The sequence below is a fragment of the Nicotiana tomentosiformis genome, chromosome 12 (genome assembly GCF_000390325.3).
Source record: "Nicotiana tomentosiformis chromosome 12, ASM39032v3, whole genome shotgun sequence".
Taxonomy (NCBI): domain Eukaryota; kingdom Viridiplantae; phylum Streptophyta; class Magnoliopsida; order Solanales; family Solanaceae; genus Nicotiana; species Nicotiana tomentosiformis.
The window spans coordinates 110776540-110795602 of NC_090823.1; the positions used below are offsets into that span (position 1 = coordinate 110776540).

General features: G+C 42.2%; 1 protein-coding gene across 1 annotated transcript; it reads left to right on the forward strand.

Moving 5' to 3' along the window:
* Nucleotides 1-8867: 8867 nt before the first annotated feature.
* LOC138903217 (uncharacterized) lies at nucleotides 8868-10454 on the forward strand. The gene is made up of 2 exons (XM_070191149.1): nucleotides 8868-9182; nucleotides 9363-10454. Exons 1-2 carry the CDS (start codon nucleotides 8868-8870, stop codon nucleotides 10452-10454), a joined length of 1407 nt encoding a protein of 468 aa, XP_070047250.1.
* The last annotated feature ends 8609 nt before the right edge of the window (nucleotides 10455-19063 follow it).

The window sequence follows — 19063 nt, forward strand, 5'->3', positions numbered from 1 at the left end:
GCTCTTATAGGCACGCTCAGATGACTCATCGAGCTCATCGTGGTGTATCAGCTAGTCACGGTTCTTACAGTGCTCACTTAGGCTAGTCTTCATTTAGTGCACTACCAACGTAGAGTTCTTATCATTCCTCGTACGCTCAGGCTTCTATAGGTAACTCCTCAGGTTATCAAGAGCAGCAGTTCAGTCAAATGAGGGGTTGTTTCGAGTGCAGAGAATTTGGTCATTATAAGAGAGATTGTCCTATGCTGTTGAGTGGAGCTCCACAACAGAGTTCTCTGCTGACGGCACCAGTACTAGCAGTTACGCCACCCACCCATCCAGTTCGGGGTGGGGCTCAGTCAGCTAGGGGTCGCCCAAAAGGGGGGGGGGGCGATCAGGTGGCTGTCATGCCCGATTCTATGCTTTTCCTGCCATGCCAGATGTCGTTACCTCAGATGCAGTGATCACAAGTATTGTCTCAGTGTGCCACAGGGAAGCTTCTATATTATTTGACCCTGGTTCTACTTATTCGTATGTATCATCGTACTTAACTCATTATCTTGATATGCCCCGTGAGTCCTTAGTTTCACTTGTTCGTGTATCTACGCCGGTGGGTGGTACTATTATTGTGAACCGTGTATATCAGTCTTGTGTGGTAACTATTGATGTGATTCTGAGTATGGATTGGTTGTCCCCATGTCATGCTATTCTGGACTTTCACGCAAAAACGTGATGTTAGCAATGCAGGGATTGCCGAAGGTCGAATGGAGATGTTCTTTAGATCATGTTCCCGGCAGGGTAATTTCTTATTTGAAAGCCCAACGTAAGGTTCGGAAGGGGTGTTTGTCAAATTTGGCTTTTGTGAGAGATGTTGATGCAGGTACTCCTACTTTTGATTCAATACCGGTCGTGCGAGACTTTCCGGATGTATTTCCTGCAGACTTGCTAGGTATGCCGCCCGACAGGGATATTGATTTCGATATATTGACTTGGTGCAGGGCATTCAACATATTTCTATTCCTCTGTATCGTATGGCACCAGCTGAGTTAAAAGAATTGAAAGAGCAACTTCAGAAACTTCTTGATAAGGGGTTTATTAGGCCTAGTGTGTCACCTTGGGGTGCACCGGCTTTGTTTGTGAAATTAAAGATAGTACTATCCGGATGTGAATTGATTACAGATAGCTGAACAAAGTTACAATCAAGAACAACTATCTTTTGCCGTGTATCGATGATTTATTTGACCACTTTAGGGAGCGAGCGTATTCTCCAAAATTGATTTGAGATCGGGGTATCACCAATTAAAAATTCAGGATTTGGATATTCTAAAAACGGTATTCAGAACTCGTTATGATCACTATGAATTTCTTGTGATGTCATTTGGGCTAACCAATGCCCCCGCAACATTTATGCACCTGATGAATAGTGTATTCCAGCTGTATCTTGATTTATTTGTCGTGGTATTTATTGATGATATCCTGGTGTACTCACATAGCCAGGAGGAGCATGCACAACACTTGGGTATTGTATTGCAGAGGCTGAGAGAGGAGAAACTATATGCCAAATTCTCTAAGTGTGAGTTCTGGCTTTACGGCACTCTAATGTTATTCTGGGGGTCTTTGGAAGTGCAGACCACACATTTTGGGAGTGCTGAGGCAAATGGGAAGTGCGGACCTCAAGGGAATTTTGCGGACCGCACAATTTTGTGTGCGGCCGCACTTCAGGCCGCACTTCAGGAATTCTCAGATTCGCTGGTCTGACTTTGGAAGCTTATATCCTTTGATCTACAAGGAATTTTGAGATGATTCAAAAATGAAAGTTGTAGCACTTTGTGTCTAGTTTCTAGAAAGATAAAGAAGTCATCATTTGGACATATGTATAGAATGGTATGGCCAAAATACTAAAGTCTGGCAGTGCAGTCAGCAAGAGTGCGGCCGCAGAAGCTGGGATGTGCGGCCGCACTTGGAAATGCGGACCGCACATTGGGAGTTCAGAAGATGTACTATATAACCGAGGTTTAGGTTATTATTTCATTGTTTGGACTTTGGGAGCTCGGGTTGAGACGATATTTCATTTGTTTTTCAAGAAATTTATCAGGGTAAGTGATTCTAACTCGGATTTGGCTAATATACATGAATATATCACTGATTTCATCATTTAATTAGTACTTTGAGATGGAAATTTGGTAAAATTTGTAGAAACTTCATAAACTACAAATTGAGGATTTAAAGGTCCGGTTGTGATCGGAATTGGCTAATTTTGGTATGGTTGGACTCGTGAGTGAATGGGTGTTCATATTTTTTGACTTTTACCCGATTCCGAGATATGGGCCCGGGGAGACTTTTTGGGGCGATTTTCTAATTTCTTGCCTTAGCTTTGATTTCATTAATTAGATTAATTTCTTGTAGTTATATTTATGATATGTAATTGATTTTGGCAAGATTTGGGCCATTCAGAGTCGGATATTCGTGGAAAAAGCATTGTTATAGATTGATTTGAATTTTGTTCGAGGTAAGTGGCTTGCCTATCTTTGTGGGAGGGGGGGGGAATCCCCTTAGGATTTGGTACTGTTTGATATGTGAGCGCCGTGTACGTGAGGTGACGAGTACGTACATTGGCTAATTTTTGTAGAAACCAGATTTCTACTAAGTAATAACCTGTTTTTCCTTCTTAATTGAGTCTTATCAACATGTGTAGTATCCTGCTAGACTAAAATAACATGCCTACTTGCCTTAATTATTTTTCTGAATTCCGTGCAGCATGTTTAGTAGATTTTCCTGTTTTTCCTTGACTTGTACTTGGTCTAATTTGTAAGATTTCATGTTGTAGTTGTCGAGTTCTATTGTTTGAGTTGCATATTTACTTTGGGACTACGGAACGGTATTCGAAGAGATCCCCATGTCTTGCATATTTACTTTGGGACTATGGAACGACATTCCGGGAGATCCTCCCTGCCTTGCATATTTACTTTGGGACTACGGAACGGTATTCCGGGAGATCCCCCTGTCTTGCATATTTACTTTAGGACTACGGAATGGTATTCCAGGAGATTCCCCTGTCTTGCATATTTACTTTGGGACTATGTAACGGTATTCCGGGAGATCCCCTTGTCTTGCATATTTACTTTGGTACTAGTATTCCGGGAGATCCCCCCTGTCTTTCATATTTACTTTGGGACTACGGAACGATATTCCGGGAGATCTCCCTGCACATTTATGTTTGGGACTACGAGACGGTATCTCGGGAGATCCCGTGTTGTATTTCTATGTACTGAGCTGTTACCTTCTATGAATTCTTTCTTGTTAAATTTCAGTCTTTATTTTACTGCCATATTTCATTCTTGCCTTGCTTTATTATTATTTCTACCAGTAGGGTCCTGACCTAACCTCGTCACTACTCGACCGAGGTTAGGCTTGGCACTTACTGGTACCGATTGTGGTGTACTCATGCTACTCTTCTGCACATGTTTTTGTGTGCAGATCCAGGTGCTCCTTATCAGCCGTACTATCAGTGAGCCGGGACAGCTTTGGAGACTTCAAGGTATATCTTCCGCATCCGCAAACCTCGTAGTCCCCTTCTACTCTTTCCCATGTCTATTATCTTCTGTATTTTTCTTTTGTTAGACTCTAATGTGTAGAGACACTAGATTTTTTCCTTCTGGAGTTTGTGATTCACGATGTTCTGGGTTTTGGGATTTTCTGTGTATTTTTGAATAGTTGGTTATTGTACATGCCAAGCGGCATGGTACCCAATTATGTTGCTATTTCTACAGTTAGTGTTAAATTTATGTTTTCATTTCATTATTCTGCAAATATTAGGCTTACCTAGTCGTAGAGACCAGGTGCTATCACGACGTCATACGGAGGGGAAATTGGGTCGTGACAAGTTGGTATAAGAGCTCTAGGTTCATAAGTGTCGTGAGTCACAAGCCGGTTTATTAGAGTTTTGTGGATCGGTACGGATACGTCTGTACTTATCTTCGGGAGGCTATGGAACTGTTAGGAAAATGTACACTTCTTTCAATCCTTATAGTGCGACATTGATTTAGCTTGAAATGTATATCTCATATTCCTTTGCATCCACACGTGTATGACATTGCGTATTTGGTATCAGTTGTGTGTCGATGGTTAGTGATATCATAGATGGACTACGAGGGAGCTAGAGATACTAAAGCATTGCCTCAACGTATGGTTCCGACTGAAGATACAGACATATTGAGAGATCACCTAGTGAATCATGTGGGGGTGCAACGGATCTTGGCATCTGGTTGATTTATAGGAGCTGGAAGGGTTAATATTGTGGATCATAGAACGTTGTGACATATAACTTTGCGCCGAGTGGGGTAGTCCACTATCAATGAATGGATTGTAGGGTCATGTGTTATATCAATTTCGGTCTGAAATATATATATGTGGTACTGAAAGTTTTCCAAATTTACATATGTTTAAGGCCTGAGATGTTGTAGAGGATAAGGTTTGGACATGCGGTATGTCTACCTCCTTAATAATCCTATACTTCAGTACCAAAGGAGTTAGAGACACTACTTTAAATTTATAGAAGGTCTACTCAACGTGGATGTCACAGTTGCAAATTTTGGGGTGCTTTGGAAGAAGTACATTGGTTGACGAGATTCTGGACTCTATGGTTCGTGCCAAGATTTGTCTGTGTGAAGCTCTACTTTTGTGATCGTTCAATATAAATAGGGGTAATGGTTACCCCAAAGAAGAATCGAAGAGTTTGTTTCCCGGATTCTCCGTAATGCGTCGCGTATATGGTTTGAACGGTTGGGTCAGGTCACTATGGCGATGTCAGAATATGCCATTAGGTTCAATAAGTTAGCCCGTCATACTCCTACTATGGTTTATACATCTAGAGAGCGAGTCCACAGACTCATTAAAGGACTCAATTATGATCGTAAAACTTTGTACGACTCGGGAGCTATAGGCTGATACTTCATTTTTCGCTAGTGGTAGAAATTTCCAAGATATTAGAATGTGTTCGGGGTGAACCATTGATATATTTGTTTTATGGTATGGTGGAGGTTGCTACATCAGATGGTGTCGTTACAGGTACGAGCTCGATTTAATATAAAGGAATAATTTCCTTAACTTGATCCGGTTCTTAGTATCGAGACGAGCCTTCTTATTGTGCTCCACTTATGAGTGAGCTTTGTAATTCTATAATCTACTTATGTGTTTACTCCTGTTGGGAGGTTCTATGGAGATAACTATGCCTATCATTCCATGTTGGACTCTAATAAGAGCTGTGAGGCTAAATATGTCTTTCTGGTACTCATTTCGGTAAGTTTTGATGTAATTTCCGAATAATTAATTACAAATTGTGAATTATATGCCCTATATGAGGTTAATTATATGTTGTGATTTTGTTTAACGGAAATTATTTAAAAGGAGAAAATGGAAAGTTTCGATTGGAACGATGTGCATATTACTTGTGATTCAGAACTGAGGACGAGATTCTCGCATTTTAAAATAAATTGATATGTTTAAACCGGGCTACGAGCTGTGGTGGAAGTTATATAAGGACGAGATCCTTGTGATAAAAATTCTTGTATTTAATTCTCCCTTGTGAAATTAAATTTGTACTATAGTACTAATAGGGAGTCATGTCTGTTAGGCTTATTTGAAAATTTTTGTATGAAATTCTTTGTGCATACTTGCCAAATTCGTGTGGTAATATTGAGTTTTAACCTACGAGGTAGGTGCCTGATAAGTAGGGATTTTAACCTATTATTTGTTCTCTTTTAATTGTGTTTAGGGCCAAAAATGCATGAAGGTATTCCCAAAAACTAATGCAATATGCTTACTTGCAGAGATTGTTCAAAATGAGCCAAAGGAGTCATAATCAACTGATAAAGGAGTCAAAACTTGAACAAAAACCAAGACTGGGCCAAAAGATATGAAACGCGGACCGCACAAATATTGTGCGGTCGTGAGCACTATTTCGAGGTCCGCGAAAGGAAGATTCAGAGAAATGGATTTTTGGGCTAAAACATGAACGCGGACCGCGTCACAAAGGTGCGGCCGCGAAAGTACCTGCGCGGCCGCAATTGGTGCTGAGGTTCATAGAGCTTACATTTTAAGCAAAAAAAAGAAGTGCGGTCCGCGTCAAGATTATGTGGCCGCAGAAGTCTCCTACGCGACTGCGATGGAAATTACGCGGTCCGCGAAACCATGCTCAACCCAGATACAGAAGTGAAGAACGCGGACCACTATCAAAATTATGCGGCCGCTAAAGCAAGAGTGCAGCCGCGGTTAGAATTACACGGTCGCGTAACCTCCACAGGAGTATTTTTGTTCGGAAATTTCAGCTTAGTATAAATAGAACTTTTTGTCATTTTTAGGGTGTTGTGTATTTGCTGAGCACGTGAGACGGCTGGAACTTCCCTTTTGGGCAATTTTATATTAGATTCACCTTATAACATTAGTTTTTCATCTTTTAATCTAGTATTATGAATTTTATCTTTTTTTCATCTTCGATTCCTGCTATTTCTATGAGTATCTAGATCCATAGCTAGGGTCCCTAGTGTGAGTATTTAATGGGTACTGAATTTTAGGGCTTGAATATTTATGGGTTAGTGATATTTAGCCTAGTTCTTGCTAGAATTGTAGAATTAGTGGTTGCAAATACTGATTCATGCCTTTATGACTTAGTCTTTTCTTGAGAAAGAGGGACTAAGTCTAGGAAAACTAGGCTAACAAAAAATTGGGGTGAACTCAAGAAATTGATAGCCCCAATTAAAGGGTTAAGCCTAGAGATAGTAATACCCGACTTTAGCTAATATCACGTGACTTGCATGAATACCCATTTGGACTTGAGAAAGCCAAATTGGGCAAAATCACTCAAACAATCGAGAGGTATAGAGTGAGTACTTGGGTGTGATAGCTATATTACGACCCCAAATTAATCAAGCTTGCCCTAGATTCTTGCTACCCGTTAGATATCCACCTAGGCAGAAGTCACTATCCTAGTCCTTTTAAACACTTGAAAACCTACATCAAAAAAATATTGTACTTAGCTTTAATCATTGCATACAATAGAATAGAATTAGAAGTAGAATCAAAACCAAAATGTGTGGAAGCATAATTAGGAACAAAACACACATCTAGACTTAGATATAGACCTAATTCCAAATCAATTAACTCCATGTGGATTCGATCCCGACCTTGTTGGGTAAAACTGCATCGACCATCCTCGCTACTCAATAGTAGTGCAGGCTTGGATCCGATCAAATTTTTGGCTTCGTTGCTGGGGAGTTAGACGGTCTTAGCTATATATCTAACTATTTGTGTGTTTTGTTCTTATTTCCTTCCATTTTTCTAATTTTTGTGTGTCAATTGCTTTTAGGTACCAAATGGCTCTTAACGAGGCCCTAAGACATATTCCTTAGGGGGAGGAGGTAGATGAAAATGAAGTGGATGAGGTTCATCGTGAACCTCAAGTACAAAGAAGAGGCCGCCCGCCTCATGACAACGTTCCAAACCCTCCCCCACCTCTTCCAAGGGCAGCACACCGAGAGTTTCCCAATGAAGGCTACGCAAGTGCAATTGTCCCGCCCCGGATTCAGGCGGGTAATTTTCAAATAACCAATGTCATGCTTACTCTATTGGAACAAAGGGGTTTCTTCACCGTAGCTCCACATCAGAACGTATATAAGAATCTCAAAGATTTTATGGACACATGGTGGGGGAGCAAGCAGACGAATGTATCTGATGACGCTTTGAGGTTAAGGCTTTTCCCTATCTCACTTAGAAGGAAGGCTTTGGATTGGCTTGAGAGGCTACCCAACCATTCCATCACCACTTGGGATGAGTTGGCCGAGAAGTTCATAGCAAAGTTCTTTTCTCCGGGACATATTGCAACATTGAGAGATGAAATCCTTGCTTTTAAACAAGAGCCAAATGAACCGTTACATGAGATTTAGGAACGGTACAGGACAATGGTCAAAGAATATCCCAACAACGATATGACTGAAGCAATGATCTAGCAAACCTTTTATAGAGGTATCAACACAACTAACCAATATGTGGTGAATCAGCTTGCAGGGGGTAACTTCATGAACACGCCATATTCCGAAGCATATGAATTATTAGATGAGATGGCGGACACCTCTTCAGCTTGGCAAAGTGGGCCAACGTTCCTCAGGGTGACCCTAATGTTATCCACCTTCACAAGGTATTTCATGATCATGAACAAGCCATAGCAGAGTTGACAACTACCATGAATCAGTTAGCCAAGGCACAACTTCAGCAGGTTCAGGGGCCAAAGCAAGTAAATGCCATGGAAGGAGTGAATGTAATGGTTAACAAGAGGAGACAAAGAGGTCAACAAGTTCAACAAAATCAGGATCAATTTGAGCAAAGTGGTAGTGGGTACAACTAAGATGACTCTTATGACGATCAAAGTGAAGAGGTTCAATATGTGAACAATTACCAAAGTCAACGGAGCAATGCTCCAAATCAACAACAGTGGAGATCACAGGGAAACAATCAAAATTAGGGCAACCAAGGCCAAGGGAATTGGAATAGTGGCAACAACAACAATCCGAACAATTAGAGGAACAACAATCAAAATTGGGGGAATCAAGAAAATAACCAAGGCAATTGGGGTGGCAAAAATAATAGTAATTGGGGAGGCAACACCAAAAGGGTTGGAATAACAATAATCAAGGGAACCGGGGGTCGGGCTTTCAAAGCCCCCGATGTATCAACAACCCAACAACCCGCCTCCATATTCGCCACAAGGGCAAAGTTCTTCCAACAATGAGATGGGACGGATAGAAAGTATGTTCAAGAAAATGATGGAAAGAAATGCCGACTCCGATGCACAAATAGCCTCCCACAACACTTCTATCCGCAACTTGGAAGTACAAATGGGTCAAATTTCTCAAGCCTTGAATACTCGCCCTAAGAAGGCATTACCAAGTGATACAATAGTAAACCTGAAGGGTGAAAACAATACGGTCCATGCTACGGCGGTGACTACAAGAAGTGGTAGAGGTGGAGTTGCTAGTAACTCCAATCTAAGAAAGATCATGAATGATGATGTGGTTGTGCAAGAAGAGGATGAGCCAAGAAATTATGAGAATGTGAACGATGAAGTGAGGATAGACATTGATAAAAACGTGGAGGAGACACAAGATGATGTGAACCCGTGTAGGAAACACATGATAGACATACCGGATCTGGTAGTTCCCAAAGCCAAGGCTCCTTTGCCAAGGCCTCCTCCACCATATCCTCAAAGGATCGCAAAGCAAAACAATGAGAACCAATTCAATAAATTCATTGATATGATGAAAAGTTTGTCCATAAATGTGCCTTTAGTTGAAGCTCTAGAACAAATGCCGGGATATGCCAAGTTCATGAAGGACTTGGTAACAAAGAAGAGGTCAATGAACTGTGAGACGATCAAAATGACACATCAAGTGAGTGCCATTTTGCATTCCATGGCTCCAAAGCTAGAAGATCCCAGTGCCTTTACAATTTCATGCACTATTGGTAGTCCCAATTCCGCCAAAGCCTTATGTGATTTGGCAGCGAGCATTAATTTGATGCCATATTCTGTGTTCAAGACATTGGGGATTGGGCAACCAAGACCTACTTCCATGAGGTTGCAAATGGCGGACCGAACAATGAAGAGGCCATTGGGGATAATTGATGATGTGTTAGTTCCGATCGACAAGTTCATACTTCCCGCAGATTTTGTGGTACTCGGCTGTGAGGTTGACTATGAGGTGCCAATCATATTGGGGAGACCTTTCCTAGCTACAGGGAAGGACTTAGTTGATATGGAAGCTGGGAAGCTCACCTTCCGGGTGGGCGATGAAAATGTTGTGTTCCACATATGCAAGTCAATGAGGCAGCCTAATAGCAACGAAGTATGTTCGTTTGTGGATCTTGTGACTGAGGTGATTGTTGATGACACAAGTGCTATGATTAATGTGGAAGACCCTTTGGAAGTTGTGTTGTTGAATCATGATGAGGATGAAAAGGAAGTCTTGGTAGAGTGTACAAATGCTTTGCAAGGACTGGTATCCTACACATATGGACCCCGAAAACTTTCCTTGGACCTTGAGAACCGGAAGACTCCACCAACAAATCCCTCTATTGAGGAGCCACCCATATTGGAGTTGAAGCCCTTGCCTTCACACCTCAGGTATGAGTTCTTAGGCCCTTGTTCCACATTACCTGTTATTCTCTCTTCGTGCTTAACTAACGTGCAGGTAGATTCCACCCTTGCGGTGCTTCAAAGAAGGAAAAAGGCAATAGGTTGGACATTTACGGATACTTGGGGTATAAGCCCTGCCTTTTACATGCACAAAATCATATTGGAGGAAGATGCCAAACCCTCCGTGGAACATCAAAGGAGGTTGAACGAGGCCATGCAAAAGGTAGTCAAGAAAGAGATCATCAAGTGGCTAGATGCAGGGGTTGTGTACCCCATTTCTAATAATTCATAGACTTTGACATTACAATATGTCCTAAATAAGGGGGGGCATGACTGTGATCATAAATGATAGAAATGAATTAATCCCCACAAGAACTGTCATTGGTTCGAGGGTAAGTGTGGATTATAGGAAGCTGAACAAAGTGACCCAGAAAGACCATTTTCCATTGCCATTTCTTGACCAAATGTTGGATATACTTGCCGGACGTGCTTATTATTACTTTTTGGATGGGTATTCCGGATATAACCAGATTCTCATTGCACCTGAAGACCAAGAGAAAACCACATTCACTTGTCTGTATGGCACATTTGCGTTCTCAAGGATGTCGTTTGGTTTGTGTAATGCACCGACTACTTTTCAACGGTGTGTGATGGCAATATTTACGGATATGGTGGAGGAATTCCTCGAGGTGTTCATGAATGATTTCAATGTTGTGGGGGATTCCTTTGAAGTATGCTTGGATAATCTTGATAAAGTGTTGGCCAGATGTGAAGAGACCAACTTAGTGCTTAATTGGGAGAAGTGCCACTTTATGGTCGAGGAGGGCATTGTCCTTGGCCATAAGATCTCCAAGAACGGTGTTGAAGTGGACAAAGAAAAAATTGAAGTGATATCAAAACTCCCTCCTCCGACTTCCGTCAAGGGAGTGAGGAGCTTTCTTGGTCACCCGGGGTTTTACCGTAGGTTCATCAAGGATTTCTCAAAAGTGGTGAACCCCTTGTGCAAGTTGTTGGAAAAAGATGCCAAGTTTGTGTTCAATGATGATTGCATGAAAGCTTTTGAGCTACTCAAGTATATGTTGACTACCACTCCCATAATTACCATACCCAATTGGAGCTTATCATTTGAGCTCATGTGCAATGCTAGCGATGTTGCAGTAGGAGCAGTATTGGGGCAAATAATCAACAAGATATTTTATCTGGTCTATTATGCAAGCAAAACATTGAACGATGCCCAAGTCAACTATACAGTGACCGAAAAAGAGCTATTAGCCATTGTCTTCGCCATGGAAAAGTTTCGCCCGTACCTTATGGGTACCAAAGTGATTGTGCACACCGATCACACGACACTTCGTTATTTGATGAGTAAAAAGGACTCTAAGGCTAGGTTGATGAGATGGGTTCTTCTTCTACAAGAGTTTGACCTTGAAATCATAGACCGAAAAGGGAGTGAGAATCAAGTGGCAGATTACTTGTCCCGCTTGGAAGAGGAGGGGAGGCCCCATAATAGCCTCGAGATTAATAATTCATTTCCGGATGAAGAACTCCTCTTTGTGTCTTTGACTGGGATACCTCGGTTTTGCCGATGTAGCTATCTTTCTTGTGACCGGCATTGTCCCGAATGAGCTCTCTTCTAACCAAAGGAAGAAGCTCAAACGGGACTGCTTGCATTATTATTGGGACGAGCCATAACTTTTCAAAATTTGCAATGATGGTGTTATCCGGATATGTGCTCCGGAAGACGAGGAACTGAGTATTCTTGAAGCTTGTCATTCCTCTCCCTATGGTGGTCACCATGGTGGGGCGAGAACTGCTACAAAGGTTCTAAGCTGTGGATTCTATTGGCCTACCTTGTACAAAGATGCTAGCAAGCTCGTTAGGCTTTGTGATGAGTGCCAAAGAGCCGGTGGAATTTCCAAGAAGAGTGAAATGCCTCTCACCACCATCCTTGAGATTGATATTTTTGACGTGTGGGGCATCGACTTTATGTGACCATTTGTGAGTTCATGTGGGAACACTTATATTCTTGTTGTTGTGGATTATGTTTCCAAATGGGTTGAAGGTGTGGCTTTGCCCAACAATGAGGCACAGAGTGTGGTGGTTTTTCTTAAAGAAAAATATCTTCACAAGGTTCGGCACCCCAAGGGCTATCATTAGTGATGGGGGTTCTCATTTTTGCAACAAAGCCTTTGACACTTTACTTTCCAAGTATGGTGTCAATCATAAGGTGTCAATCCCCTATCATCCCCAGACAAGTGGACAGGTTGAAGTCTCCAACAGGGAGATCAAGAGCATTCTATCCAAGACTGTCAATGCAAACCAGACCGATTGGTCAAGGAAACTTGACGATGCTTTATGGGCCTATAGAATAGCTTACAAGACTCCAATTGGTATGTCTCCGTACCGGTTGGTATTTGGGAAATCATGTCATCTTCCGGTTGAATTAGAGCACAAGGCCATGTGGGCGCTGAAGAAATTGAACCTTGAATGGGATGTAGCTACCAATCTCCGGGTAGAGCAACTAAATGAACTTGATGAGTTCTGGTTCCATGCTTATTCTAGCTCGTCCTTGTATAAGGGAAAGAAGTAGTACTTACATGATAAGTATATCCGAAACAAATAATTCAAGGAATGTGACTTGGTTCTTCTATTCAACTCTCGGTTACGGATGTTTCCGGGAAAGCTCAAGTCGAAGTGGAGTGGTCCTTTCGAAGTAGTACATGTGACTCCTTTCGGTGCTCTAGATTTGAAAAACAAGAATGGTGAGATCTTTAGAGTCAATGGGCAGCGAGTGAAGCACTACCTTCACAAGATTGATGATAGCCACATTGTGTCATTGATCCATTACAAATGATGATGGTAACATATATCGTACCGCGACGTTAAATCAGACGCTTCTTGGGAGGCAACCCATGTGTTTTTCTTTCTTTTGATTTTCTTCGTAGATTAGACATTGTTTTGGACTAACTGGTTGTGAAGTGTATGAAGGAATTGGTTGTGTAGTGCAGGAAATTGACAAGGAAAAAATTTGGCCAAGTGGTGAACTTTCGCGGACCGCGCTCAAAATTTCGCAGATCACATAAGCACTTCGCGGCCGCACAATTCTGCGCGCGGTCGCGTAGCTGAAATGGGAAAAATGCCAACTCTCTTAAGTTGGCCTGTCAAAATTCCTTTAGAGTTCGCGTCCGCGTTCAAATTTTCACGGTCCGCACAAATTGTGCGGCCGCGGCCAGTTTTTCGCGCACCGCACCCGTGCATCTGAGGCAGATCTACAGAAAGGTAAAAAGTGCGGACCGCGACAAAATTTCGCGGCCGCACTCAGGTAAGGCGGTGGGGTCACTGGGTTCTGAGTATAAATAAGAGTTCTTGAAAATTATCACACTTTACGAACCTAACCTCTCAAACTCACCTAAAGCATTGTGCATCCTTACTTGGTTTCAAACTCATCCTATTCTCATCAATTGTCGATTTCCTACCACATTTTACAACTGGTATGTTCATTTCAATAATTTGATTTTCTCTTTTTCTTTTCTTTTCTCATTGTTTTAATTTTTCTTTTTAGATAGGGTTAGAATCATGCCAAAATGTCAAATTAATGCTTAATTATTGATTAACAACATATGGGTAGTGTTTGTAGGCATAATGGGGGTTGGGGTTAGTAACTTTGCATGTTTAATTACTACAATTCTTGGGTAATTAGTGAAAACCTTAGTTTTAAGTGTTCATCAGTGCCGATTTATTTTTAATTTCGCGGCCATAGTCATTTTTCCGCGGTCCGCGATACCCTAGCTTCAAGGCACTGATGGTTGTTTAGAATTCACGACCGCGGTCACTTTTGTGCGGTCCGCGATAGGTCTTTTGCGGCCGCACCCAATTTTTCGCGGTCCGCGCATTTGAACTTTAGAGACTATCATTTGCCTTCGCGGCCGCGTTCATTTTTATGCGGTCCGCAATTGGTCTTTAATGGCCGCACTCATTTTTGTGCGGTCCACGGTTGATCAAGTTCAGAGAGCCAGTAGTCTGAGCTTGGCTTCTTCGCGGCCGCGTTCACTTTTATGCGGTCCGCGATGGGCAGTTCGCGGCCGCACTCATTTTTGTGCGGTCCGTGATGCCCTGTTCTAAGAAGCATTTTTTTTCAATTCATATGTACTGCTTTAACACATGATTGAACCCCAATTCTTACTGTCTTTCACTACTTGTATGTTGCAAAAAAGGTGCGTTCTCTTGGGGGAGGAGACACTTCAAAGGTGAGGGTAGAATCCTCCCGAGGCCGGGGTAAAGGAAAGAAAACCTTACCCTTAGCAGCTAAAAGGGTAGTAAGCAAAAAGGCTACCCTCGTTAGACCTCCTGCCGACTCCTCTGACATAAGTTAATACCTCCCATCCCGAGAGACTTCCGAGGGGGAATCTGCACAACAACAACCGGAGGCTCAATCAAAACCATTCTGATTTGTCAATGAACCTACCTCCTCTTCTGGGGTCGTCTGATGGCTCAGAGGGAGGCAGTGAGGCATCAGAGCCATCTTCCCCACCTGCTACAACACCTGCCTCAACAACTGCCCCAATAAATGTTTATGATGATGACGGGAGAGGGGGTGACACAATTATGGGAGGCTTGGCTAGATCAAAGAGCTCGGAGGTGTGGGCTGATAGATTTGTAAGTGAGAAGGCGTATGGAAAATTTCAGGAATGGTGGCCCCAAAGGTCGCTCACTCTTGAGCGACAATTCATAACCAAAGACCTAAGCCAGCATAATCCAAAACTTTATGGTTCACTTGCCGGATGAATGATGCAAATGAATACCTTGTCAAGGAATTTTATGCCAATGTTGCCCACATCAAAAAGGGTACAAAGGTGACAAAGGTCCGGAACTTGAAAATCCGGTTTGATGGCCACGCACTGAACACATATGTAGGGTTTGAGGATGTCGAGGCAGTGCAATACCTAGAGAAGCTAGCATTGGGTGATGTAGCTCGCCCATGGCTAGCTGAAATACTTGCTATTTCGGGGACAACACCTGCATGGCTCACAGCAGGAGTTTAAATTGTCAGAGCCACCCTTAACTTTGAAGCAAAAGGGTGGGCAACATTCGTGTGCAGCCGTTTTTACCCGTGCCAACATGAGAATGTCCTTCCACTCCCCTGAGCAGTATTGGTAGCTTCCATCATAGCTGGCTATCCTATTAGTGTGGGAAACTTGATGTCCTACAACATCTCCAATGCAGTCCAGAAAGAAGAGAGATCGTATCCCTACCCCAACTTCCTCACACAGTATTCCCAAGACCAAGGGGTAGATCCGAGACATTTTGATGTGGAGGTAAAGGCTAAAAAGCCTTTCTAATGGTATAGCATCCAAGGAGCGGACAACCCTAAAGCCAAGGGTAAAGCCACTACCTCAACTGGCCAGTCTCAAGAGCCAAGAGTAGTGGCCACAGGGTCAGAGCCTTCCACAACAGAAGGTACTTCAGCTGCCATGCCTCCTCCTTCCACAGTGGCATTATCCGTGCCTTCATCTTCCACCTACCCTCAGACTGCACTGCGGGTTTCACAGACACTATCCAGCCTCAACAACTGGATGCAGGCAGCTACCACAAAGATGATTGTCCAATCCAGTGTAGTAGCAGTACAGTCAGCCCCAGCACAGCCTCAGGTACCTCCATCAGTGGAGGATTCATTGAAGGAGCTTCTGGGAAACCAGAAGAAGCTCCTGCACAACCAGAAGAAGATCCTGGAGACTTTGGATACACATGGTAAGGTTATCAAGGATCTGGGCAAGCAGGTGAAGAAGATGAAGAAGACTCAGGCCTCAAAGGAGTCAGTGGAGATGCTGAAAAAGGAGGTAGAGAAGATTGCCTCTGCTGGAGATATCCCACTGGACCTGCTCATGGAGGAGACAGGACCAGCAGCACAGGCAACAGAGCATGAGGCATCAGATGCCGCAGCTGGCCAGTCTAAGGAACCGACTACCACTATACATATTGATGAGGATATGATCCAGATGCTCAGCAACCTGTGGTCCCCCAGTCAGAGGATGTGGAGATCCAGTTAGAGGACACAGAGGGAGCTGATGATCCTATACAGTCTGAGGACCCCACTCATGTTCCTGACCCGATGCAGGCAGAGACCACATAGGGAGTTCTCTTTACTCTCTAACCTTTCCCTGATCTTATTTTTATATTAGCATTGAGGACAATGCTATTTTTTATTTGGGGGGAGGGGGTTGTCCATTTTGATTTGATTTGTGATGACATTTGGTATGTAATAACTATGATACTATTTTTCTTTATCGGTATTTTCACTTTTGGTATGTATATAATTTTACCATTCGATGTATATATTCATTTCCATTATGTATATATTCGTTTACTCCATTTTGTACATATTCAGTTTACTTTCCGTAGTTTACTTCATAACTTCTTTCGTTATTTTTCCTTAATAGCTTAGCTTCTTATTTCCTCTAGTAGCTTCTTTTTACATTTTGTGTGAACAATAAGCCTTTGGTTTTCTTAATGCAATGATTGTTTTAAAAGGTGGATGTTGTGTGAACCGGGTGGCTCTTCCCAACGATGGATGGCGTGACAACCTTCTTAAGGGATCGAGTCCGTTTTCTTTTTGTTTTAGTGTATATAGTAGTAGTAATGAATAAAAGTGTCTCAAGCAGGCTTCACTTGGTACTAACACATCTACCTTCGACCTCATGGTTAGAGACAATTTGATTGGCAAAGATTAGCTCTAGTTGTGACCTTTAGACTCTTGAGTTGACTAAAACAATCATCGAGTGGTTTCCTTGAGCCATTTGTGATTTTCAATCTTAGCTAGGGTTATTGTGGGCTCTCAACTCTATTCTCTTTAATATTCCAGCAGCTTGAGAGGGGAGGTATTGAATTGCAAGTCCAAGTCCCATGCCAATAACTCTAGAACTTGCCCTGAATGTTTGTCTAGGCGGAATTCTAAGTGTAGCTCAACTTGAGAAATGATTCTAGGCTCTCCTTGGTATAATTTGAACTTTGAAAGCTTACGTAGCCTAGAAATATGATATCCCTAGTCAACCCCTTTGAGCCTAAGCCTTTTTCATTCAACAGCCACATTACAAGCCTTTATCTGTTCTATAATGATCTTGTCTTGGCACACAATATTTTCTTAGCATTCATGATGAACAATTGGCAAAAGCATAAGTTTGGGGGAGAGACGAGGAATTTGAAAGTGATAAGGTTCAAAGAAGAAAAAGATTTGATGAAAAGGAAAGGCAAAGAAAAGGAAGAAAATCCAAAAAGAAATACGTCAAAAAGAAAGTGAAGGTTGAAGGGATTCAAACAAGGTAATGATGAAAGGCATGGAATGATGAGAAAAGGAGAAAAATGATTGTCATGAGTAAGAAAGAGTGATGGTGTATCTCTCTAGTTCCCCTAAGGAAGAAGAAAATGACTCAAAGAGTCAAGAAAGTATGAGCTGAAATGAGAAAATTGAGTGCTTAAGGAAAGATGAAACCATCATAGTTCGATAAGTCCTACCTTGATCCAAAAGCCATCATTACATCCCATTAAAGCCCTATATGATTTCAAGTTGAGTGGGCTTATATTAGTGGTGATTTACATAAGGGGAAAGCTTATGGTACTTAGAGCCAGACTTGTGGCATTCTTTTGAGAGTGATGAGCGCACTTCTTCACAATTCTTGTTTTGAGTGGTACATTCTAAAAAGTGAGATTTTCTCATGGAGAGTAGAGGAGGAGGAGTTTGGGATCCACAATGACCTACATGATAGAGCGAGATTCCTTGATGAATTGAGTCAAATCTTGATGCTCTAATGTCACATTAGAACTATAGTACTCAAAAGGTCATAACATGATGTTGTTGATAATTCATTTGTGTTGAGGGTAATTGTTAGTCCCAATTGATGCTTGATGGGGTCACCTTACGCCAGCTGAAATATCCTTTTCTTTTTCTTGTGGAGGTGGGAATTATCCTATTTTCTCGAGGACAAGCAAAAGCTTAAGTTTGGGGGAGTTGATAAGTAGGGATTTTAACCTATTATTTGCTCTCTTTTAATTGTGTTTAGGGCCAAAAATGCGTACAGGTATTCCCGGAAACTAATGTAATATGCTTGCTTGCAGGGATTGTTCAAAATCAGCCAAATGAGTCATAATCAACTTATAAAGAAGTCAAAACTTGAATAAAAACCAAGACCGGGACAAAATACATAAAACGCAGACCGCACAAATATAGTGCGGCCGCAAAAGCTACAACGCGGTCGCGAGCACTATTTCGAGGTGCGCGAAAGGAAGATTCAGAGAGATGGATTTTGGGGCTAAAACATGAATGCTGACCGCGTCAGAAAGGTGCGGCCGCGAAAGTACCTGCGCAACCGCGATTGGAATTATGCGGATCGCGGTTGCTGGGGTTCAGAGAGCTTACATTTTAAGCAAAAACAAGAAGTGTGGTTCGCGTCAAGATTATGCGACCGCGGAAGTCTCCTACACGACCGCAATGGAAATTACGCGGTCCGTGAAACCATGCTCAACCCAGATCCAGAAATGAAGAACGCAGACCGCGATCAGAATTATGCGGCCGCTAAAGCAAGAGTGCGGCCACAGTCAGAATTACGTGGCCGCATAACCTCTACAGGGGTATTTTTGTCCTAAAATTTCAGCTTAGTATAAATAGATTTTTTTGTCATTTTTAGGGTGTTGTGTATTTGCTGAGCACGTGACACGGCTAGAACTTCCCTTTTGGGCAATTTTATATTAGATTCACCTTATAACATTAGATTTTCATCTTTTAATCTAGTATGATGAATTTTATCTTCTTTTCATCTTTGATTTCTGCTATTTCTATGAGTAGCTAGACCTACAGCTAGGGTTGTGACCCAACCCTAGTGTGAGTATTTAATAGGTACTGAATTTTAG

Excerpts from the sequence above, each read along its gene's own strand:
- LOC138903217 (XM_070191149.1), top strand. The coding sequence starts at position 8,868 with ATGGGTCAAATTTCTCAAGCCTTGAATACTCGCCCTAAGAAGGCATTA. Across the intron at positions 9,183-9,362 it reads TGATAGACATACCGGATCTG|GACTTGGTAACAAAGAAGAG; the intron begins GTAGTTCCCAAA and ends AAGTTCATGAAG.